The 17,934-nt window shown below is 40.2% G+C and overlaps 1 protein-coding gene and 3 non-coding genes across 4 annotated transcripts; all 4 read left to right on the forward strand.

The window, feature by feature from the left end:
* Nucleotides 1–1,264: 1,264 nt before the first annotated feature.
* Nucleotides 1,265–17,895, forward strand: LOC117767043 (plexin domain-containing protein 1-like). The gene is made up of 14 exons (XM_034594582.1): nt 1,265–1,495; nt 8,545–8,711; nt 8,998–9,141; nt 14,553–14,622; nt 14,753–14,875; nt 14,950–15,068; nt 15,179–15,278; nt 15,379–15,474; nt 15,568–15,649; nt 15,735–15,795; nt 15,887–15,998; nt 16,896–16,931; nt 17,008–17,165; nt 17,278–17,895. The coding sequence occupies exons 1-14, from the start codon at nt 1,420–1,422 to the stop codon at nt 17,386–17,388; spliced, it is 1,455 nt and encodes a 484-aa protein (XP_034450473.1). The 5' UTR covers nt 1,265–1,419; the 3' UTR covers nt 17,389–17,895.
* trnac-gca lies at nt 9,800–9,871 on the forward strand. The gene has a single exon. It is a non-coding gene; the product is annotated as a tRNA-Cys (tRNA).
* trnac-gca lies at nt 11,431–11,502 on the forward strand. The gene has a single exon. It is a non-coding gene; the product is annotated as a tRNA-Cys (tRNA).
* trnac-gca lies at nt 12,645–12,716 on the forward strand. Its single transcript has one exon. It is a non-coding gene; the product is annotated as a tRNA-Cys (tRNA).
* Nucleotides 17,896–17,934: the final 39 nt, after the last annotated feature.

Raw genomic sequence — 17,934 nt, forward strand, 5'->3', positions numbered from 1 at the left:
ATTGGTTTTATTTCTTTTCGAGGAATTTGACTCACAAACTTATCTTGTAGCTTTTATCACGTGATAATATGAGGGCTTGTTGTAATACTGTAGGAAGAGTCCGTTAAGTCACTAATTAAGTAATTTGAAAGTAATTTCTGGACATTCTCTACATTAAGCGACACTTTCTTGTAATTAATATCACCAAGAGGAGAAATATATATTTTCTTCGTACACTTGTCTTCCTGTGTGGTTGCTGTGCATAATAATGGCTTGATCCTAACTTTATGTACAGTAAGAAACTGTTTCAGGGGTAAAGAGTATAATGATTTGAATGTCGGGGCTTATGGACACTTGGATGACACCACACCAGCAGTATGGAGGCATGTGATGTTTTTTTCTGTTGTTTTTTTTTTCCCCGTCTGAAGCTTTGGTCACCAGTTACTTCAATTGTATTGGATTTGGCTGCAACGCTGTTTACCCCTGAAACTCCAGACGTATTTTGTGGACTCAAACACTTCACCCACCCCTCCATCGGCACCTCTCTGTCACAGGCGCCTGCTGCTGTGGCACTGTGCGCCGTGTGTGTACGGTCTGGGTTATTGGATGGGGCACTGATTGCCTTTCCAGCTGTGAGTCCAGCAGCCATAAGGATTCCCATGTTTGCTCCAAAAGCAGATAAAAAACGAATAAGGCTGTGGCACAGACAAAAAGCCACAGTCCTTGTAAATCTTTCTTTCTGTCAGCTTTACATCTCATAAACAATACAGCTTTTATTTATTTACCTTTTCGTGCAGGAAAAAACTTGCAACAGAGAGACTCTTCTGTTCCACGGGGACAGCAAACATATGTTGTTGTTGGGAAGTATGCACAGTGTTTTGAGGAGCTATAAACAGTCATGACATGGAATATGCAACATCATAATTAGTACCGATTTAAGGGCCGGCATTGGCAGCATACATATTCATGTCTAATCTCAGACGGCAGATTTATTTCTGTCTTTGCAGCTGTTTGGACAGAAGGAGGCGCCATTCTGCTGCTGCTCAGACTCCAGTGGAGGATCCCATTTACACCTTTATTTGGTGCTGGAATCCCAAACAGAGAAAGACACTGTGGATAGAAAGAAGATAGAAAGCCAATAAAAAACAAGAGAGTGCACACGATCAACTTTCTCCTAGCTGCTCCAAAGCCTCATCAGCGGATCCTTGTGCCTCTGCAATCACCATGGCAACAGACGGACAGCAACGAGGAGGAGAGAAAGGGCGTACTTAGAAATGGGGTGGTGTGTGGAGAGGGCGACATTGGGAAGGGAGGTAGAGGGCGGCGGATGGAAGTGGGATTTGGACAAAAGTGTTTTTGCAAAGAGGAAAAGAGGAAGAAGAAAGGAGCGAAGACAACGCTTTTATTCAATTTTACTTTTTTTTAAATCTGTTGCTGCCCATGATGTGGTTCAGCTTAGTGATGCTGCTCTTCTGTCTCCCACAAACAGAGACGGCTACAGATCAACAGCAAACAGGTGAGTGGTGTTTTTCCCTCCATCATCACTTCATCTTACTAACTAACATCTTACTAACTTCATCAACTCCAGCCTCTCCAATTAATATTTTACTTAAATTTTTTATTAAATGCTGTGAAACCTGTGCAACTAAACTTTATTAATTAGCTAACACATTGGTCCTGCAGTTAAAAAGAATAGTTGAAGTTCTTTTTCATTCATTTTTACATTTATACTGTGTCTGCTCTCGCTTCTATTTTAACTGAACCACAGAAGCCGAGGAGGAATCTTTGTGGGGCAGCAAATGGGCATGCCATGCTCTTTATATGTTACACACTAAAGTGAATGACCTAGTTTACAATAAAGTGTACAATAAAAATACCCGAATCCACAAGCATGTGCCTGAGTCTGAACAACAACCCGCAAAACAGCCCGTCTCAGAGTTTAAAATTAGATCTGGACTTTGTTTTTCTTCTTGCCTCCCTGCTAGAATGTGGAGAGAGGCATTGTTTTCATCAGCTGCCATGTATAGTGTTTTATAAATGTAAAGAGATATTTTAGGAAGTGGAGAGCTTCAGAATGTAATACAGGACTTTATCCTGTATTTTTTTTTTTTTTTTAATACTTTTCATATTTTGAGGAGTTTGACTCACAAACTTCTCTTGTGCAGATGAAACAGCATCAAATTCATCTGACATGTGTAAAATCAGAGGTCAGCTGGAAATATTGACCTAACATACCTTCCTATGCGTCACCCAATTTGCTCTTATCTGCCTCGTCACACAACTTTATAAATTGTTCAGTTTTGAAACTTTGGTCCTGAGGGAGTCCTCTGACGCTAACCAGACTGTAAAAACACAGAGCCCCCACGGGCTGAGATTCAATTGTGTGCCCGACGATGACCTCAGTGTTTGGCCTCTCGTCTCTCGTCCGGCTGAGAGGTTTGCTTAACAAATTGCCTGAAGCTGCTCCAGATATGTCGGAGCTGCACGAATGAAAAACATAGGAGGAAGAAAAATGTTGTGTAAGATTGAATCATAGTCAGTGGTCCATGGATTCCAGATTGACTCTTTATTTTATAAAAAGTTAGGTCCAAGTTGGCTTTAGGAGTAAAGCAGCAAGGTTAAACGCTTTTATTTGCCAACAATTTAGCAATTTATTTTGAATTATGCTGTAATTTGGAGGATTTGTATGGGAAATGATTTTGGTCAATACTCCTTCATTTCTCTTATCAGAAAATAAAAAAGCAGAAACGATTTTATAACAAAAAAATCAGTGCTCCCGTGTTTTCTTTACAACATTTGGACCAAAATTGGAATGTCTCGTTTTTATATATTTAATCATGAAATGTAACTTGTTCAGCGTCTCGTGAATGATCCTAATTGTATTTGTCATTTGAAAAATTCCAAGTATTATTTATTTAAGGTTTTGCTGTTATATCAGCAGCTCAGTTGAGATATACAGGCTCAGCTGCTTCCTTAGTATTTAACAAAAGTGGAAGTTAAATATGCACATTCCTTTTTCTCACAAATACTTCAACACAAAATGCTTTAATTTGGTGAAATGCATTGAGTTGAGATATACTGAGGAATTGCACATCTGCAATGCAATTCACACACGCTCTTTAAAATGAACTATACATGTTTATTGTGGCTGATGTTGAGGCGTCGGTGCCAACGGCTGCAGCCTCTGCTCAGGAAGGGTGTGTCCTCTCATACCGCTCTGAGCTGACCACTCACAGAAAAAGACGGCTAAACGTCGTGGTTTGGTAAAGAGAGGAGAGAGGTCAGTTCTCCGAACTAAACAGCTGCCCTCTCTACTGCCTTTATTTGGAAAAAAAGGTTCCTGTTTAATATAACCGGATACTTTGCCTCAGTCCTGTTCCCATTATGTTTTTTCTTGACTTTTCACCCTTAAATAAATTGTTTCAAATGTAAATTGAATTCAGCTCAAACCTCATCCGTGTCCACAATTAACTAAGAGTGAGAGGGTCCATTAAACATTTTTAGGCATTATCTTCCAACCACGGCACCGCCCCTGTTCTTTGTCCGAAAAGAAGATATTGATTCATCACTTTGGTATTCTGCTGTAATGTTCTCCCTTTGGCTTTTTGGGGTGGATATTTCAGTAAGTATTTGTTTATGTAGCACCCTGTGAGAGCAGAGACATAAAAACAATTTGTATTATTGAATTAATGTGCATTGCAACAAAAGACAAAATGAGCACTTTATTAGTAGGATTTTTAATGCAGGATGTTTACTTTTACATGAATGTGTAAGTATTTTTACACAACTCAATTATGTTTCTTGTTTCACCACTGAATTAACAAGTTTAAAAATGTTCACCTTTTACAATAAGGATACCAGCGTTGTTTAAGACTATGGATACAGTATTTCTACTTTGAAAACCAATGAAAGTTCAGACCAGAGACTGTTAAATTATACGTGTCTCCACTTTCTCCCACTATCCAGAAATGAAGCCAAAATATGCCAGAGAAGAACGCTGCCATCTTGCGCGTTCAGAGGCAGAGTCTGCACAGTAATCATCGGGGGGGGGGGGGGAATGGAGCCGTTGTAGTGAGGAATCGTTTGTACCGATACACACGAGCGACCAATCATGAGTCAGTCTCAGCTGTCATTCATGTTTTTATTGCATCAAATAACTAATCAAAACCAAACTTACCAGAGAAATGAACATTTGAACAGACATCAGTCTGATGAGAACTACCTAAAAATGATAGAAACCATCTTTGAGAAAAATTTATTTAACGTGTACTTTGACTTTTTAGTTTGGTTCATCGACTAACATGGAGGATTCATTACCTTTACTGCAGCCAGCCACCAGGTGGCGATTGAGGCTCTTTGGCTTCACTTTTGAGGAGCAGTCATGTCTTCCATCTATATTTACAGTATATGGTTCAGTCATTACCATGAAAACCAGTACAATAAAGTGTACACTGCTTTATCAATAGTCATATGTAAGTTTAAAGGTGAGTTTTCTTTTTTTCATTGGACTGTTTCGTATGAATTGTTATAAGATGCTCAGCAGTAGGGGCCAAGTTTGGACGAGGTGTGATCCAGTGAATCATTCATATGGGATGGGATGAGTAAACCTTTTGTCAGTTTATACAATATCACTGTTTTTGTTCATCTGCCAGTTATTTCAATACTACTGGCAGAGGAAGCGATGACCTGAGTAGATATCATAAGCCGTAAATCCACATTTGACGTCTACACCCATCTCAGCTTCTATAAACCAGAGAATATGTTTATCTGCAGCACTGCACACAATGTTTCTCCTCTTACCTCATAGATGCCATAACAGGGTGGATCCGGTTCTCTACAATCACACATTGAGTGTTTAATAAATGAATGCATTGACGCACTACCTAATTAAATCAAAGGGCGCGGGGGAACTCGCGAACAAATAGACTGAGCTCCAAATGAGGTCAAGTCATTAGGGTTGTCACTTCAGCGCCTTGTTATATGACGCACAAGACATCAGTGTTTATGGCGTGAACGCAGAGTGATGGTTAAACCAGGCCTCGCCAACCAATGTCCCACACAGTCTGAACTCCGGGGGTTTGGCATGACGACAAAGCTAAGGGACCATCAGGCCTGTGTTTCCCTCCCTACACTCAGGACAGAAATGCTGGCTGCAAACCAACGTCAACTAACTTTTCTCTGGTGTAGGAGGAGCTGCGCTGGGTGCTGGTGCCCAGAGGATGTTGTTTAGTGGTTCATGAAAATTTGGCCAAATTTAATATATCAAATTTAACATTCAGAAATTTGTTTTCTGGTTGTTTATCCAGATTTTTATTAAAGACCAATGCTCCGAACTGCAGCTGAGGCCCCCTGCCTTAACCGCTCACTGTTTTACGATGAGCATCTGCAGTAAAAGCACAGTAGGGGAAAGAGTTGTCTGCTGTCTTTAATTAGACTTGAAACATGTATAAAATGGCTGATCTTGAAAGTATTTCTTGAAAAAGCAGAGTTCAGGTGCTCAAGACCAATACTGAAGACACCTCATGTTATATTGGGAGTTTGCTATACTACGCCTTCAAGTTAAACTAAAAAAGTTGCGCAAACCTCAAATTTTGGCTTGATCACAAACATTTTATTGAGCGTGCACCCACAGGCTTTAAATATCTTTATCCTCACCCATCTTTACCAAGTCTGACATGTTTTATCCTTTGCAATAAGTGCTGAACACACCCATCCTCCATCAGAAACTAATAAAAACACTGTGCTGCCAACATTTGGTAATCTCAGCCATGTCACTGAGAAACCGTTTCAAAATTGAAAATAAGTATTTTTAAATGTGATCAAGATAAACTGTGCAGGGGCCCTGAAAGTCCCATGTTTACTCCAAAAAAATTTGAGTCAGCATAATTTAATAAACTGCAAATTAGAATTAGAAATCTGAACCACTTGGCAGAACAATATTGATTCTGGTGGGGTTTTATATCTTGAGGGACACGATCAAAATCAAGTGTTATGGCCTTTCTTGTTACCTCCATCAAAGAGGTCATGTTTTCATCTGCATTTGAGGGATTTTCTACGAATCCTGGTGAAAGGATGAGGTAAGGGAAGAATTAAATTTAGTTTCGGATACAGATCAGGATTTTATTTTCACTTTATTTAACATAGCAACATTTTCGTTGATTTCTCATACATGGATCTTAATTTAAAAAAAACAAAGATCTGACTTAAAGGGAACCGGTATCCATTTTGGTGCAGCTTGATTGTATTTAAGGGAACTGTTGGGCCTTAGCGGAGGTGTGGGCTCAGTTCCTTAGTGTTTATCGATCAAAGTTAAATATGGTTTTATATCAAAAACCCAAAATGTTGAGTTACCTATCATAGAATATGCACTTAAAAAAATCATGTTAGGTTTACTGTGATAGCAAATTTTCTCATTTGAGAGGGTGGTTTTAAAAAAAATGACAGGAACAATCAGTAGTTTCCAGGTGTATAGAGTAGTGGTATGATTTAGGGTGTTAGCATGAAGTCAGGTGTCGGGCCTGGTGTCAGGTGAGCAGCGGCGGCTAACACACTAGCACCGATCAATTTACGCACGTTTTTCGCGTTAATGCTCACGAAAGCTCCAGTTTACATGCGCGGATCTCAGATTAAATACGGATCACTTGTATATTGCACCTTCACCACTGCATGTGCCAGTACTCCGGCAGCTGGAGGGACTGGGTGTGTGGCGATTAGTGGGGACTCAAGTGGGCAGAGCTGGAAGCTAGCTGGCGTTAGCATAGGCTGGGAATCCAGCTAGCCGCAAAGTGAGGAGAGAGCCGGACAACAGTTAGCGGACATGTCAGCATGTGTGTGAGCCGGAGCTTCCTCGCCACACCACTGCAGATGTGGCAGAGTCGCCCTGCTCAGCTTTGCTCTGCTCAGTTTGGGGGAGACTCCCGACATGAAGACACCGGAGCAGCAGAGACCAACTCTTCGCGGCAGCCGGGCTGACCACGGCGGGAAGTTCACGGCGCTTCTGTCGGGAAACTGAACGAGGCGGAGTGACCATCTTGGCTTTTTTTTTTTTTTTTTTTTTAAAGAGCGTCTGGTTGGTAGACGTGTCAATCCGGGTAACAACAAACCTCCTGTAGTTCCCTGAAAGCCAGAGAAGAGAAAACAGCGAACGTCAGGTACAGGAGGCCGCGCTGATTTAGGGTTAGAACAGACACCCCGCACCCGGAAGCCGCTGCGCCAGGGTTTATATAGGCTGCCTGTGACGTCACCACGCGGTCCCGTAATCTACCTAAAACCACCAACTAATTACCGTAATACAAAAACAAACCAACGACCGATAGATAGATAGAAACATGCAAATAGATACATAGATAGATAGATACACACACACACACACACACACACACACACACATATATATATATATATAAACATTGTCAACAAATAACAATGAAACATTTTATTAAACAATTAAATTCAAAATTTAAATACATTTAATTTATAAATGATATAATACTTATTTTGAAAAGGACAATCCTGCATAATGAGTATTTTTTATTGTTTTAATACTTTAAGATTTGATAGATAGATCATATGGAAATTCATTATTTAGCCCCTTCAGTTTGATTTGAATAATTTTTAGGATTAGGTTTATTCATGTCTCTTTCTTGCCATGCGCATATTATACGATTGTCTGTCTCTATGAATTCTTGAATCTGATTATGAGCACACAATTCTTTTTATCAACTGGCTCGTGGAAAGAGAAGAAGCGTGGCTGAAAATTTTCAGCACAACTGTAAACTCAGAAAAGCAAAACTTAAAACAAACTTGTTCATGTGTTTGTAAAAGAGTCAAGCAGCACTTGTTTTGTGGAAACTAAATATATGTAATTGATTTTTGCTATTATTACAGACTTCTGGAATCATCAGTGACCGACTGTTAAAAGTAGATCTGGAGCTGTTACAGAATATTTCTCCTCTTTCTCCTCTTTGGGGCCCCTCTGGCTGCTTGTGCAGGCGACCACCCAGGTGGCCCATGCCCAAAGACTCGGTATAAATGTGCCAGCAGACATGCCTTTTTCAACACTCCACAGAAAATCGTAAACTCCTATCTTCTAGAAAAGGAACCCCCAGCGTCAGTGTGGCTTTGAATCATAGGCTCTGTTCTATGCTTTGGATATGTGGTTTGAGAAAAGAGCCAACACGTCCCGGTTTCTCACCAAATATGGTTTACATTGTTTTTAGGATCTGACAGCTCCTCCTGAGCACCACTAAATGTTTCTTGTATAGTTTCTGACTTCATTCAACAATGGTTTAGACTGACAAGGCCGCGACCGACGATTTCAAAAGCAAAATGTAATTCCTCGTTAGGCTGACAAAACCCAGCTCTGAGCCGCAGCCGTAAACATCAGTCTCATGAGTGAGAAAGTATTTGGCGTCTGAAATGTTTCCCAACAGTGTGTGGTTTTTAAATAAGTGAGAGAATCAGTGGATTTTGAGTTTCAGGAGATAAAATACAACTGCGTATATCATCATATTACATAATGAGCAGAACAGCATGCTAACCCGATGCTCGTGATTTTTCTGACAGATGATTGGTACAGTGTGACCTCACAGCATCATGAAGCGTCAACTGGAGGTGACGTTCATCCTCACAGAGTTCAGAGGTCATCCTCAGGCCAGTCCATGATAAGCAGGGCAGTCTTGGGTGGAGGACTATCCATTGACACTCTGCCAGACAACATGACACGCGTAGTGGTGAGTGTTGCACCCTGGTTGCACCACAGTGTTTCCATTGACTGTAATGGTTTGTGGCGTTTATTATGTTTTTGGCTCTTGACAAGTTCTATTTGTTTTAGTTGGAGTCAAACACTGCCCTCTTTTGGAAAGTAAACATTACTTTTTTCCACTCACTTGGAGACACATATGACAGCAAAAGATGAAACTGTGCTCATTGTGAACTCTTAATGACTGTATGACACACTCTCTGAATGCGGTCACACCATCGCAGCCTCTGATCCTCCTGTGTTTTTCTGTCTGGAAGGAGGATTCTGGCAAATATTACACATGGCGTAGCTTTGGCCCCGAGGACCAGCGCACACAGGAACTATGGGTAGACATGAGTGACGTACGGCACGGCCAAGTTAGAGTCCACGGGATTCTGTCAAATTCTTACAAACAAGCTGTGGTAAGTTTCTCACGCACAAGAAAACACATGCACTCTTTCTTGAGTAGCTAAAATAGGATTTTCTAATTTTCTAATTTTCCAGGCCAAACACAAGAGCCATTGCTCATTACTCAGGCTTTTAAAACCAATGTAAATCTGTGTGATCCATGAGGCTCTGAAAACATCATGCATGGTGAATTATATTAAGGTGGTCTGAGTTCTTTCTCAGGAGCAAGACTGGCAGATATGATTATAATCCAGCCTGAAACCTGACTAAACATATAAATGGATTAACTCATAAGGTTGTATACCAGACTATTTTTTATCCATAATGTGAAGGGGTATAGCTCAGTGTTGGAGCTTTTCACTGCACATCAAGAGGATCCCAGGTTCAAATCTGAGTGCCCTGAGCTGCCCTCTACTTTAAAAAGCAGATACTAATTATTCAAATATGATCGAAAGTCTTGGTTGATCTCTGTTGTACAGTAAAATGTTTAATATTAGTAATTCATTAAACATGTTTGTAGCATATCAGATTTTAATGAGAATAAGCATAGATTTCGGTGTTCAGATGTGTTAGTATGTGAAAAGACAGAAAGTATTTTTGTTGTCTTCCTTTATACTTTATATTCAAAATGTTTACTAGCAGATTGCTATAAACCCTTGCATTGCTTCCATAGGGGGTATAGCTCAGTGGTAGAGCATTTGACTGCAGATCAAGAGGTCCCCAGTTCAAATCTGGGTGCCCCCTGTTTCATTTCATTCATTCATAGGCAACTCCAGACAGACAGACAAACATTTCTGTGTACAGTCGCATCAGTATGCAAATACTTGAAATTTTGTTTGAAAGTATCTACACGCAACCAGAGAGATAATTAAACTGTATTTGTACCACGTTTTGGGCAGCTGTGGCTGAGGAGTAGAGCAGCTGTCCTCCAACCAGAAGATTGGTGGTTCAATCCCAGTCTTCCTCATCTGTATGCCGAAGTGTCCTTAGGCAAGATGCTGAACCCCTCTATGGCCCCTCATAGAAAAAAGTGCTGCCCATAGATGAACTTTATGAATATGGGTGAATGGGTGAATGAGTGGTCATCAAGACTAGAAAAGCGCTATATAAATACAGACCATTTACCATTTGAACGTTTTTTTTTAAAGTAACATTGTGTGTGAGGACACGGCAGGATGGAAATCAATCTGAAACATAAAGTAACTGTAAGTTTTCCAAACGTCTTTAACAGACACGACACTTCTCACACACACTGCTCTCTTAGCAACATGTATGTACGTCCTTGCAACACAGCAGGAACTGTAAGTGACAAGACAGCTGCTGATTACAGATGCTGCTGAGAGAGGGAGGAGATGATTCAATCTGACACTGAGGTAACAAGTGATTTCACAGGTTTTGAAATGTATTTTTAACAATTTTATGCTGTGAATAAACAGTGGGAGGCAGGACTTAAATGGTGTAAATCTTAGTGGCAGGGTACTTGTCTGAATATGAAGAGACCCTCAGTTCAAATCAGGCTGTCTCCCTCTTGTGCATGCAGCATGCACCACACCAGTGAAGCATCATTTTTAAATGTTTTGAATTGTAATCCTTATATATTCACTTTCTAAAGTCATGAGGGAGGCAGGGCGTTGAAACCAAGTGGCTTATTTACACATAGCTGTGTTCATGTTTTCATAAAGTCAAGGTGGGAATCCTCTTAGCTCACACACACAAATATGTAAACATGCTGGGTTAATAATGTTTCCAATGTCCAATGTGAGAGATGCACAAAACTGGAGAAATTTCATGATTGCCAATTTGTGCCCACATATTTTATGTGAAGAACAAACCAGGAAAGGATTCAACCTTATTTAGGGGTTTAAAAAAAATACTTACTCTTTTGTTGTTTTTCTATATATTTCATATTAAACATTTAAAACGATGTGTGATTCCTAGCGGGTGTAGCTCAGCGATAGAGCATTTGACTGCAGATTGAGAGATCTCTAGTTTAACTCAGGGTGTCCCCTGCTCCAGTAAACAAAAAGTAATTGTTCAAGCTGAATTCAGCATCAAATCTCTTAACAGATTTTAATATATCTATGCAAGAAATTCTGTATTCAGACGCATCAGTATGAAAGCACTTGACTTACTCAGGAAGATAATTACACTGCATTTGTAAAAGAAAAATCAACAAAACAGGAGAGGATTCAACCTGATTTACAGGTTAAACAATACATTTCTTTCTTTGTTGTCTCCTTATCTATATTTACTCAAAATTATTAACAAGGTGATTGATAACAATGCATCAGATGATTTATGTAGGGGGTATAGCTCAGCGGTAGAGCATTTGACTGCAGATCAAGAGGTCCCCAGTTCAAATCTGGGTGCCCCCTGCTTCGCTTCATGTGTAAGGGGTCATCTCCTCCACAATCCTGTTTGCTATTAAGAATTTGTCCCTGTCCTTCTTAAACAAACAAATGTATCCACTTGGCAATTGACTTTGTAAGACATATTTATGTTTTATGCATATGGTCATTTGTAAGTGGTGGAGCATTTTCACTATCGATCAAGACGTCTGGGTATGTGAAGCCCCTGCTATGTGTAAAATGTCTCTACTTGTAGTCTTTGAAGTGATCCACTGTACTGGAAAAGAATGTTGGATGAACTCTCTATTCATCAATCTGATCAAATATTTGACGGAAGCCAAACTAAGCAGCTCACACAGGCCAGCGTGCAAATGTACTGTTTTGATAGCAAAATCTATCTTTCCAAGGATCTTTGAGACAGTGTTAAAGTGCAAGTACACAGTTACCATGTTTTAAAATTCATAGGAGACAATCCAGGACTTCTGATTAAATTGTTTTTCAAAGGGTTCTTTTATACATGTTTATCCTCTGTATGGTAATGTATGAGGCCAGGCAGCGAGCTGTCACTGTGGATCAAGAGGTTCCCTGGTTCAACTCCAGGTGCCCCCAGCTGATGGAAACGTGCAGCCTGGAAGCTGCTCTGCTTGTGTGACGACTGTTTTTAAAGCCACTTTTGAGCTAAGTGGTTCAGCTTAGTGCAACCTAGTGCAAACAGTGAGGTATATTGTGTGTGGTTTTTATCACAATATCATGTTTTTAAATACATATGTGCATTTTCAGAGTCAAAGTCAACTTTATTGTCAATTCTGCCATATGTGCAGGACATAGACAGGATTAAAATGCCGTTTCTCTCTGATCCCCGGTGTAAACATATAAGTAGACAGAACATATAAGTACGCAAAAACAGAACATATTAGTACGCAACATATTAAGTACTCAAGACATAGTACAGAGTACGACATAGCATGCAATCATTTTGTAGTCAAACCGTATCTTTCGTTCAGTGTTAAGGACAATAAATTCTTTCAAAATGAATATAAAATGAAGGAGATAATTCAAACTGAAACATAAACAAAGATATAAATTCATTCTGTTGTTTAACTTGATTATTATATTGACATTTGTATTCATATGGTCGTATATCAGACCATTTATGGGAAATGATAAGAGGGGGTATAGCTCAGTGGTAGAGCATTTGACTGCAGATCAAGAGGTCTCCAGTTCAAATCTGGGTGCCCCCTGCATAATTAAACAGGTAATAGTTACTTTAATATGATTGGAAATCCTGGATAATCTCTTTTGTACAGTAAAATGTTTAAATATATGTGATTCGTGCACCATGTTTGCTGCCAAATCCAACTTTCTCTCAGATCTAACTAAAGAAATTAATGAAACTAAGCACAAATTTCTGTGTTCAAATGCATCAGAATGAAACTCGTTCTCTTTTCTGTGTCCTTGGTGAAATTCAGTCATACAGTAATGGCATGCACATAGACAGATGCTGATTTTGCATTTGTAAAAGAAGTACAGTGCATTTGAATGTTTCCCTAACATTCTGTGTGAGGGTTAGTCAGGATGGAAATCAACCTGAAGAGTAAAGTAAAACAGGGGGAGCTAAGAGACTGGGAGGTGTTCGAGCACGCCAAGAGCTGCAGGCGGGCCAGGGGCTGCCAGCACCTGCCTGCTCACGACCCATTCTGTTTTCCAACACCTGCTACCTGTGCAATACATTCAGCTCCCTTTAGTACAGAACATACATAGTGCATGAACACCGCTGAACAGAACCCAGGATTCTCCACTTTGTAGCAACATCCAATCCATGAGAAGCAGCCGTCTGAGCAGTGGTTCTTATAAACACGACTATAAACGGACAAAATTAGAAAGAAAAACAAAAAGGCTGAACTCAAGGCCGATCATGTTCATCAGTGGCTCCAGCAGCATTACTTGTTCCATTTCCCTGTTGATCTTGAGACTGATAATATGGCTTTTGTGAAGTTGAGGCCAAGTTGTGTCTACGCAGAACTTTGCAAAATAGTTACATCAGACTGGGAAAAATGCAGGTACAGGGGTTATATTTCAGTGGTAGATCCTGGATGTCCCTGGTTCAAATCTAGCAATACTTTCAGCCCTGGGGGATTTGGAGACAACAATGGTTTACAGTGAATAATAACAATATTTAATCTCCTCTGGCAAGGCTGTGTGTTAACAGCGAATGTGATATGATTATATACTTCTTCGTCTTCTATATACTTCAACCCCCCCATGTGCAGGCAGGCAATTTGAATCCAATCAAAAAAATAGAATGGCACTCAGTCGAGCGCATATCTCTGCCAAGACCCAACAGCCCCCTCATGAAGCCACATTTAAATTCACTAGATCTGGATTTTTACTTGGATCTGCACCACATTGCACACACTTGTAGATATCAGTCCCCTAAACACTGTTCTCCGAGAAATCAAGGAAAATTTGGAAAAACATCCCATCTCACAATGTCACAATGTTATTATTTAAAATTGAATGGGTTCTTTCATGACCCCCATACCACATCCTTGACCAATTTTTCACTGTCCAGTGGAGTTTGTGTAATCTTGCCTAAAAACAAACCAACCATCAAAAAACTAAAAAAGACATAATCTCCTTAGTGGAGGTAGAAATATAAATGCACTTAATAGTTACTGCTAAAAGAAGAGAAGTAGGAGTTGATTTAATACAATTCTTATGGGTTTTAACTTGTAACTTTAATGTCTGAATATATATATATGTGATGAAATTACTTAGTGGGCAAGAGTGGTGTTCTAAAATGTATTAAAATGACCTTTGAGTGAGAGAAATTTACAGCTTTGTCCAGATAAGTCAGCATTTTGCAGCTTATTTATTCCATCCCAGTCCAATGGGAACTGGCTGTTTCTCCTCCTTCGCCTTTAGGAGCTGATTGTGATGTTTACCATGACAGGATAACAACATCATAACCTCAACATCAGAGCCTGCAGTTTGTAAATTGTGGATTCAGTTTGTTTGAAAGTTGCATAAAAAATGTACATTCAAATATCTCATTCCCTCCATCTCTTTTTTTGCAGAGGGTTGCCCTGTCATTTGACTTTCCCTTTTACGGACATTACCTGAGGCAGGTTACCATAGCAACAGGAGGTACAGTTTGCTTTTCTAGCAGATGTTTCGAGTGACCTTTCCAGCTCAGATGTTCAGAGGGGAAAAGTGTTTGTGCAATGTAACGGGTCGTACTCGAGCCTCACCCATTTTCCCATCTGGACGTTTTCAGGGTTCATCTTCACGGGGGACATTACTCACCGTATGCTGACCACAACACAGTACATCGCACCTCTAATGGCTAACTTTGACCCCAGCCACTCCAAAGAATCCACTGTGCAATACCTGGATAACGGTAAGACATGACCTGGTGTTTCAACATCTGTCTTCTACTTGGTTTGACTCCTGTTTGACCTGCGCTCTCTCCAGGTGAGGTGTTTGTGGTCCAGTGGGAGCGGGTGAGACTCTCCGGCAGAGAGTCAGAGGGGGCCTTCACCTTTCAGGTTGCGCTTCACAAAACAGGAACCATCTCGTTCAGCTACAGAAACGTAAGAGGCTCACATTGACCCTGTGCTCATTCGAAATTTAAAAACTTTTTTTTTTACATCGTTCTCTTCCTGATGCATAAGTGGGTTCTCTTTTTATTTCTGTTTACTAGATACCACAGTCATTAGATATGATTGGTTCAGCTGAGCATCCGGTGAAGGTCGGCCTGTCTGATGCCTTCATGGTCTCGTCAAACTCTTCTCAATCACCAGGTCAGAAATAATGTTCATACATGTTCTTTTAGATACAGTCATTCCAGTATCCAAGGCTTTTGTGAACATCTTTAGTAACTCTGAGACATCTCTGACACAGAGGCCCAGCGGCGGACCATTTACGAGTACCACAGGGTTGAGATAGACAGGACAAAGATCACAAACCACTCTGCTGTTGAGTTCACTGCGCTGCCCAGTGAGTGATTCCTGTCTGTATAAATCATTGGCAAAATATCAGAAAAGATTAGTTTCAGGGATCCAACATCAACTTGTTCTTCCCTCCGCTCAGCCTGCCTGCAGCATGACAGCTGTGAGCGCTGCCTCTCATCCAACCGGACCTCAGGTTGCAGTTGGTGTCATGTGCTCCAGAGGTGAGTGAGGCAAACTGACGGCTGCATTGTTAATATCGCACAGGATCAATGATTTATGTTTATTTTTCATCCCGTGTTGTTTCAGGTGTTCAGATGGCATGGATAGACATAGACAGGAATGGTTGGACTACGCCTGTTCGGAAGAGGTACTGCTGGACATCATGAATGAATACCTGCTTGTTTTTGCCATTTTTGAGACTCAAATATATAAATGTATATTATAATCTGTGTGGGCAGAGCAAAGATGCAACCTGCGAAGATTACGGCAGAGGTGACAGCTCCTCTATCACACCAGAAGTCGAGGATGTGACATCTTTGACTCCGCTACAAAAAGACTGTAAAAGTGATGGTGAGGATGAGCTAATTCTCTGCATCAGTGCAATATATTGTACAGTATTTTCAACTTTAACTTGTATTGGCCCACTACACTGTATCTATAAGTGTCCATTGAAGGGCATATACAAGTCCACTATATTAAGGTTTGTATATCAACAAGAATGGCACTCAGAGAGCACAAACCTCCACCAAGGCCCAAGTCCATGAATTATTCTCTGAGAAATCAACAAAAATGTTTGAAAATCTCGTATCTCACAATATTAAAGAAAGTGAAAAAAGTCTGCCCCCTTATCTGGATCCGCACCAACATTTAGTTTTTTTCCTCACGCATACTGCATCCTTCCACCAAGTTTTGTGATAATCCATCCCATAATTGCGTAATCTATGCAAACAGACAAACAAACATACAAACCAACAAACAAACAGGAATGGTACTCAGAGCGCCTGCCTCCTCCTAAACCCAGCAGTCCCCTTGAATTCAATTCAGCTTCACCAAATAGTACACACTTAGATATCAGTCCCCTAAAGGTGCGTGTTTTTTCATGAAGAATCATTAAGTCTTACAAGGGAAATCAGTGAAAATATTGAATTAAATTCCTGGATCGAGCACTTGATTTGTTTCGTGTTAATCTGTCCTGTATATTGTTCATAATCTTCCTAACAATGAATCACGCTAACCAACAAACAAATGGACAGGGGTAAAAACATAACCCCCTTGGCAGAGGTAAACCCCCCCCCCCCCCCACAAATTAGACGTGAAAACATAACAAAGAGAAGCATTTACAAGTCCATCTGATAGGTCATTTCCCCCATACTATAAAGCTCTCTCATAATTTCGATTGCACAGTTACACCGTTTTTCACCATATAACAATATATTCGTGAAATAAATCATTTGTTTCTTCTTACAGATAAAACCAAACATCATATATTAAAGACAAGCAATGGTGAGTTCACAGTTGTATTTCGCTTTACAGTTAAGAAAACAGTGTTTTTAATCCGGCGTCTTCATCCTCGATACAGATGTGAAGCCAGATTCTTCAACCTGGAGCGAAGCGTTTCCAAACACAGGAGTGATAGCAGGTCTAGCAGCTGCTCTCGTGTTGCTCTTGGCTCTGATACTTGTTGCTCTCTACATCAACTGCCATCCTGCGGTTGCATCACCTCTTTACCTCATCCAGGTAAATGCCCCACACTTACAACTAGAGACAAGCTATTGCTGACAAACAGACTTTCCTCATCAAACATGTGTTGTTCTGTGCTCTCTCTCTCTTCTTTTTTTTTCTTTTAAAGCGACGCAAGAACTTCTGGCCTTCACTGAAGTTTCAGAAGCAGCAACCAGGCTACACAGAAGTGGAAGGAGAAGGACATGAGAGAGACAGCATTGTTGAAGCGGGGCTATGATGAAAGCATGAATACAGACTTGGGGGGGATATTTGCATTGAACCGATTTCTTACAACAACACATTCACATTTCAAACCCAGTTACATTTTTGCATTCAGCTTATGGTTGTTTTGTTTTTTTGCAGTTTTTGCAAAACGATTAAATTTTTGCAACAGTATTGGTGGATTACAGCGAACCATGGCTTGATATTGAATGATTTTCATTTTCATTTTATATCTTTGTTGGAATAAACAGTGGCTGGACTCCAACTTGTTTATAAACTTTATAAAAAGAAATGCTATGTCAGTCTCCTTCCCTGCTTTTCTTAATGGAGAAGTTATTCATTTTAAGTTCCACCTTTTGTTTTGTGAGAACAGCACAGTTCCTCAACGGTACATAAGCTTGATTTGGTGTTTTTGTTTTACTTCATGTTGCACAGATATATACAAATATTATAAAATCTTACAGCAGCAGGAGAGAAAATACCAACAGTGCCATAAAAATGCCATAAAAGTAAGAGCACACACTAGCTTCACCTTAAATCTGCATCCCCACGTGTATGGCAG

The sequence above is a fragment of the Hippoglossus hippoglossus genome, chromosome 8, assembly GCF_009819705.1.
Source record: "Hippoglossus hippoglossus isolate fHipHip1 chromosome 8, fHipHip1.pri, whole genome shotgun sequence".
NCBI lineage: Eukaryota > Metazoa > Chordata > Actinopteri > Pleuronectiformes > Pleuronectidae > Hippoglossus > Hippoglossus hippoglossus.

Excerpts from the sequence above, each read along its gene's own strand:
- LOC117767043 (XM_034594582.1), top strand. The coding sequence starts at position 1,420 with ATGATGTGGTTCAGCTTAGTGATGCTGCTCTTCTGTCTCCCACAAACA. Across the intron at positions 15,279-15,378 it reads AAACTCTTCTCAATCACCAG|AGGCCCAGCGGCGGACCATT; the intron begins GTCAGAAATAAT and ends TCTCTGACACAG. Across the intron at positions 15,650-15,734 it reads TGGTGTCATGTGCTCCAGAG|GTGTTCAGATGGCATGGATA; the intron begins GTGAGTGAGGCA and ends GTGTTGTTTCAG.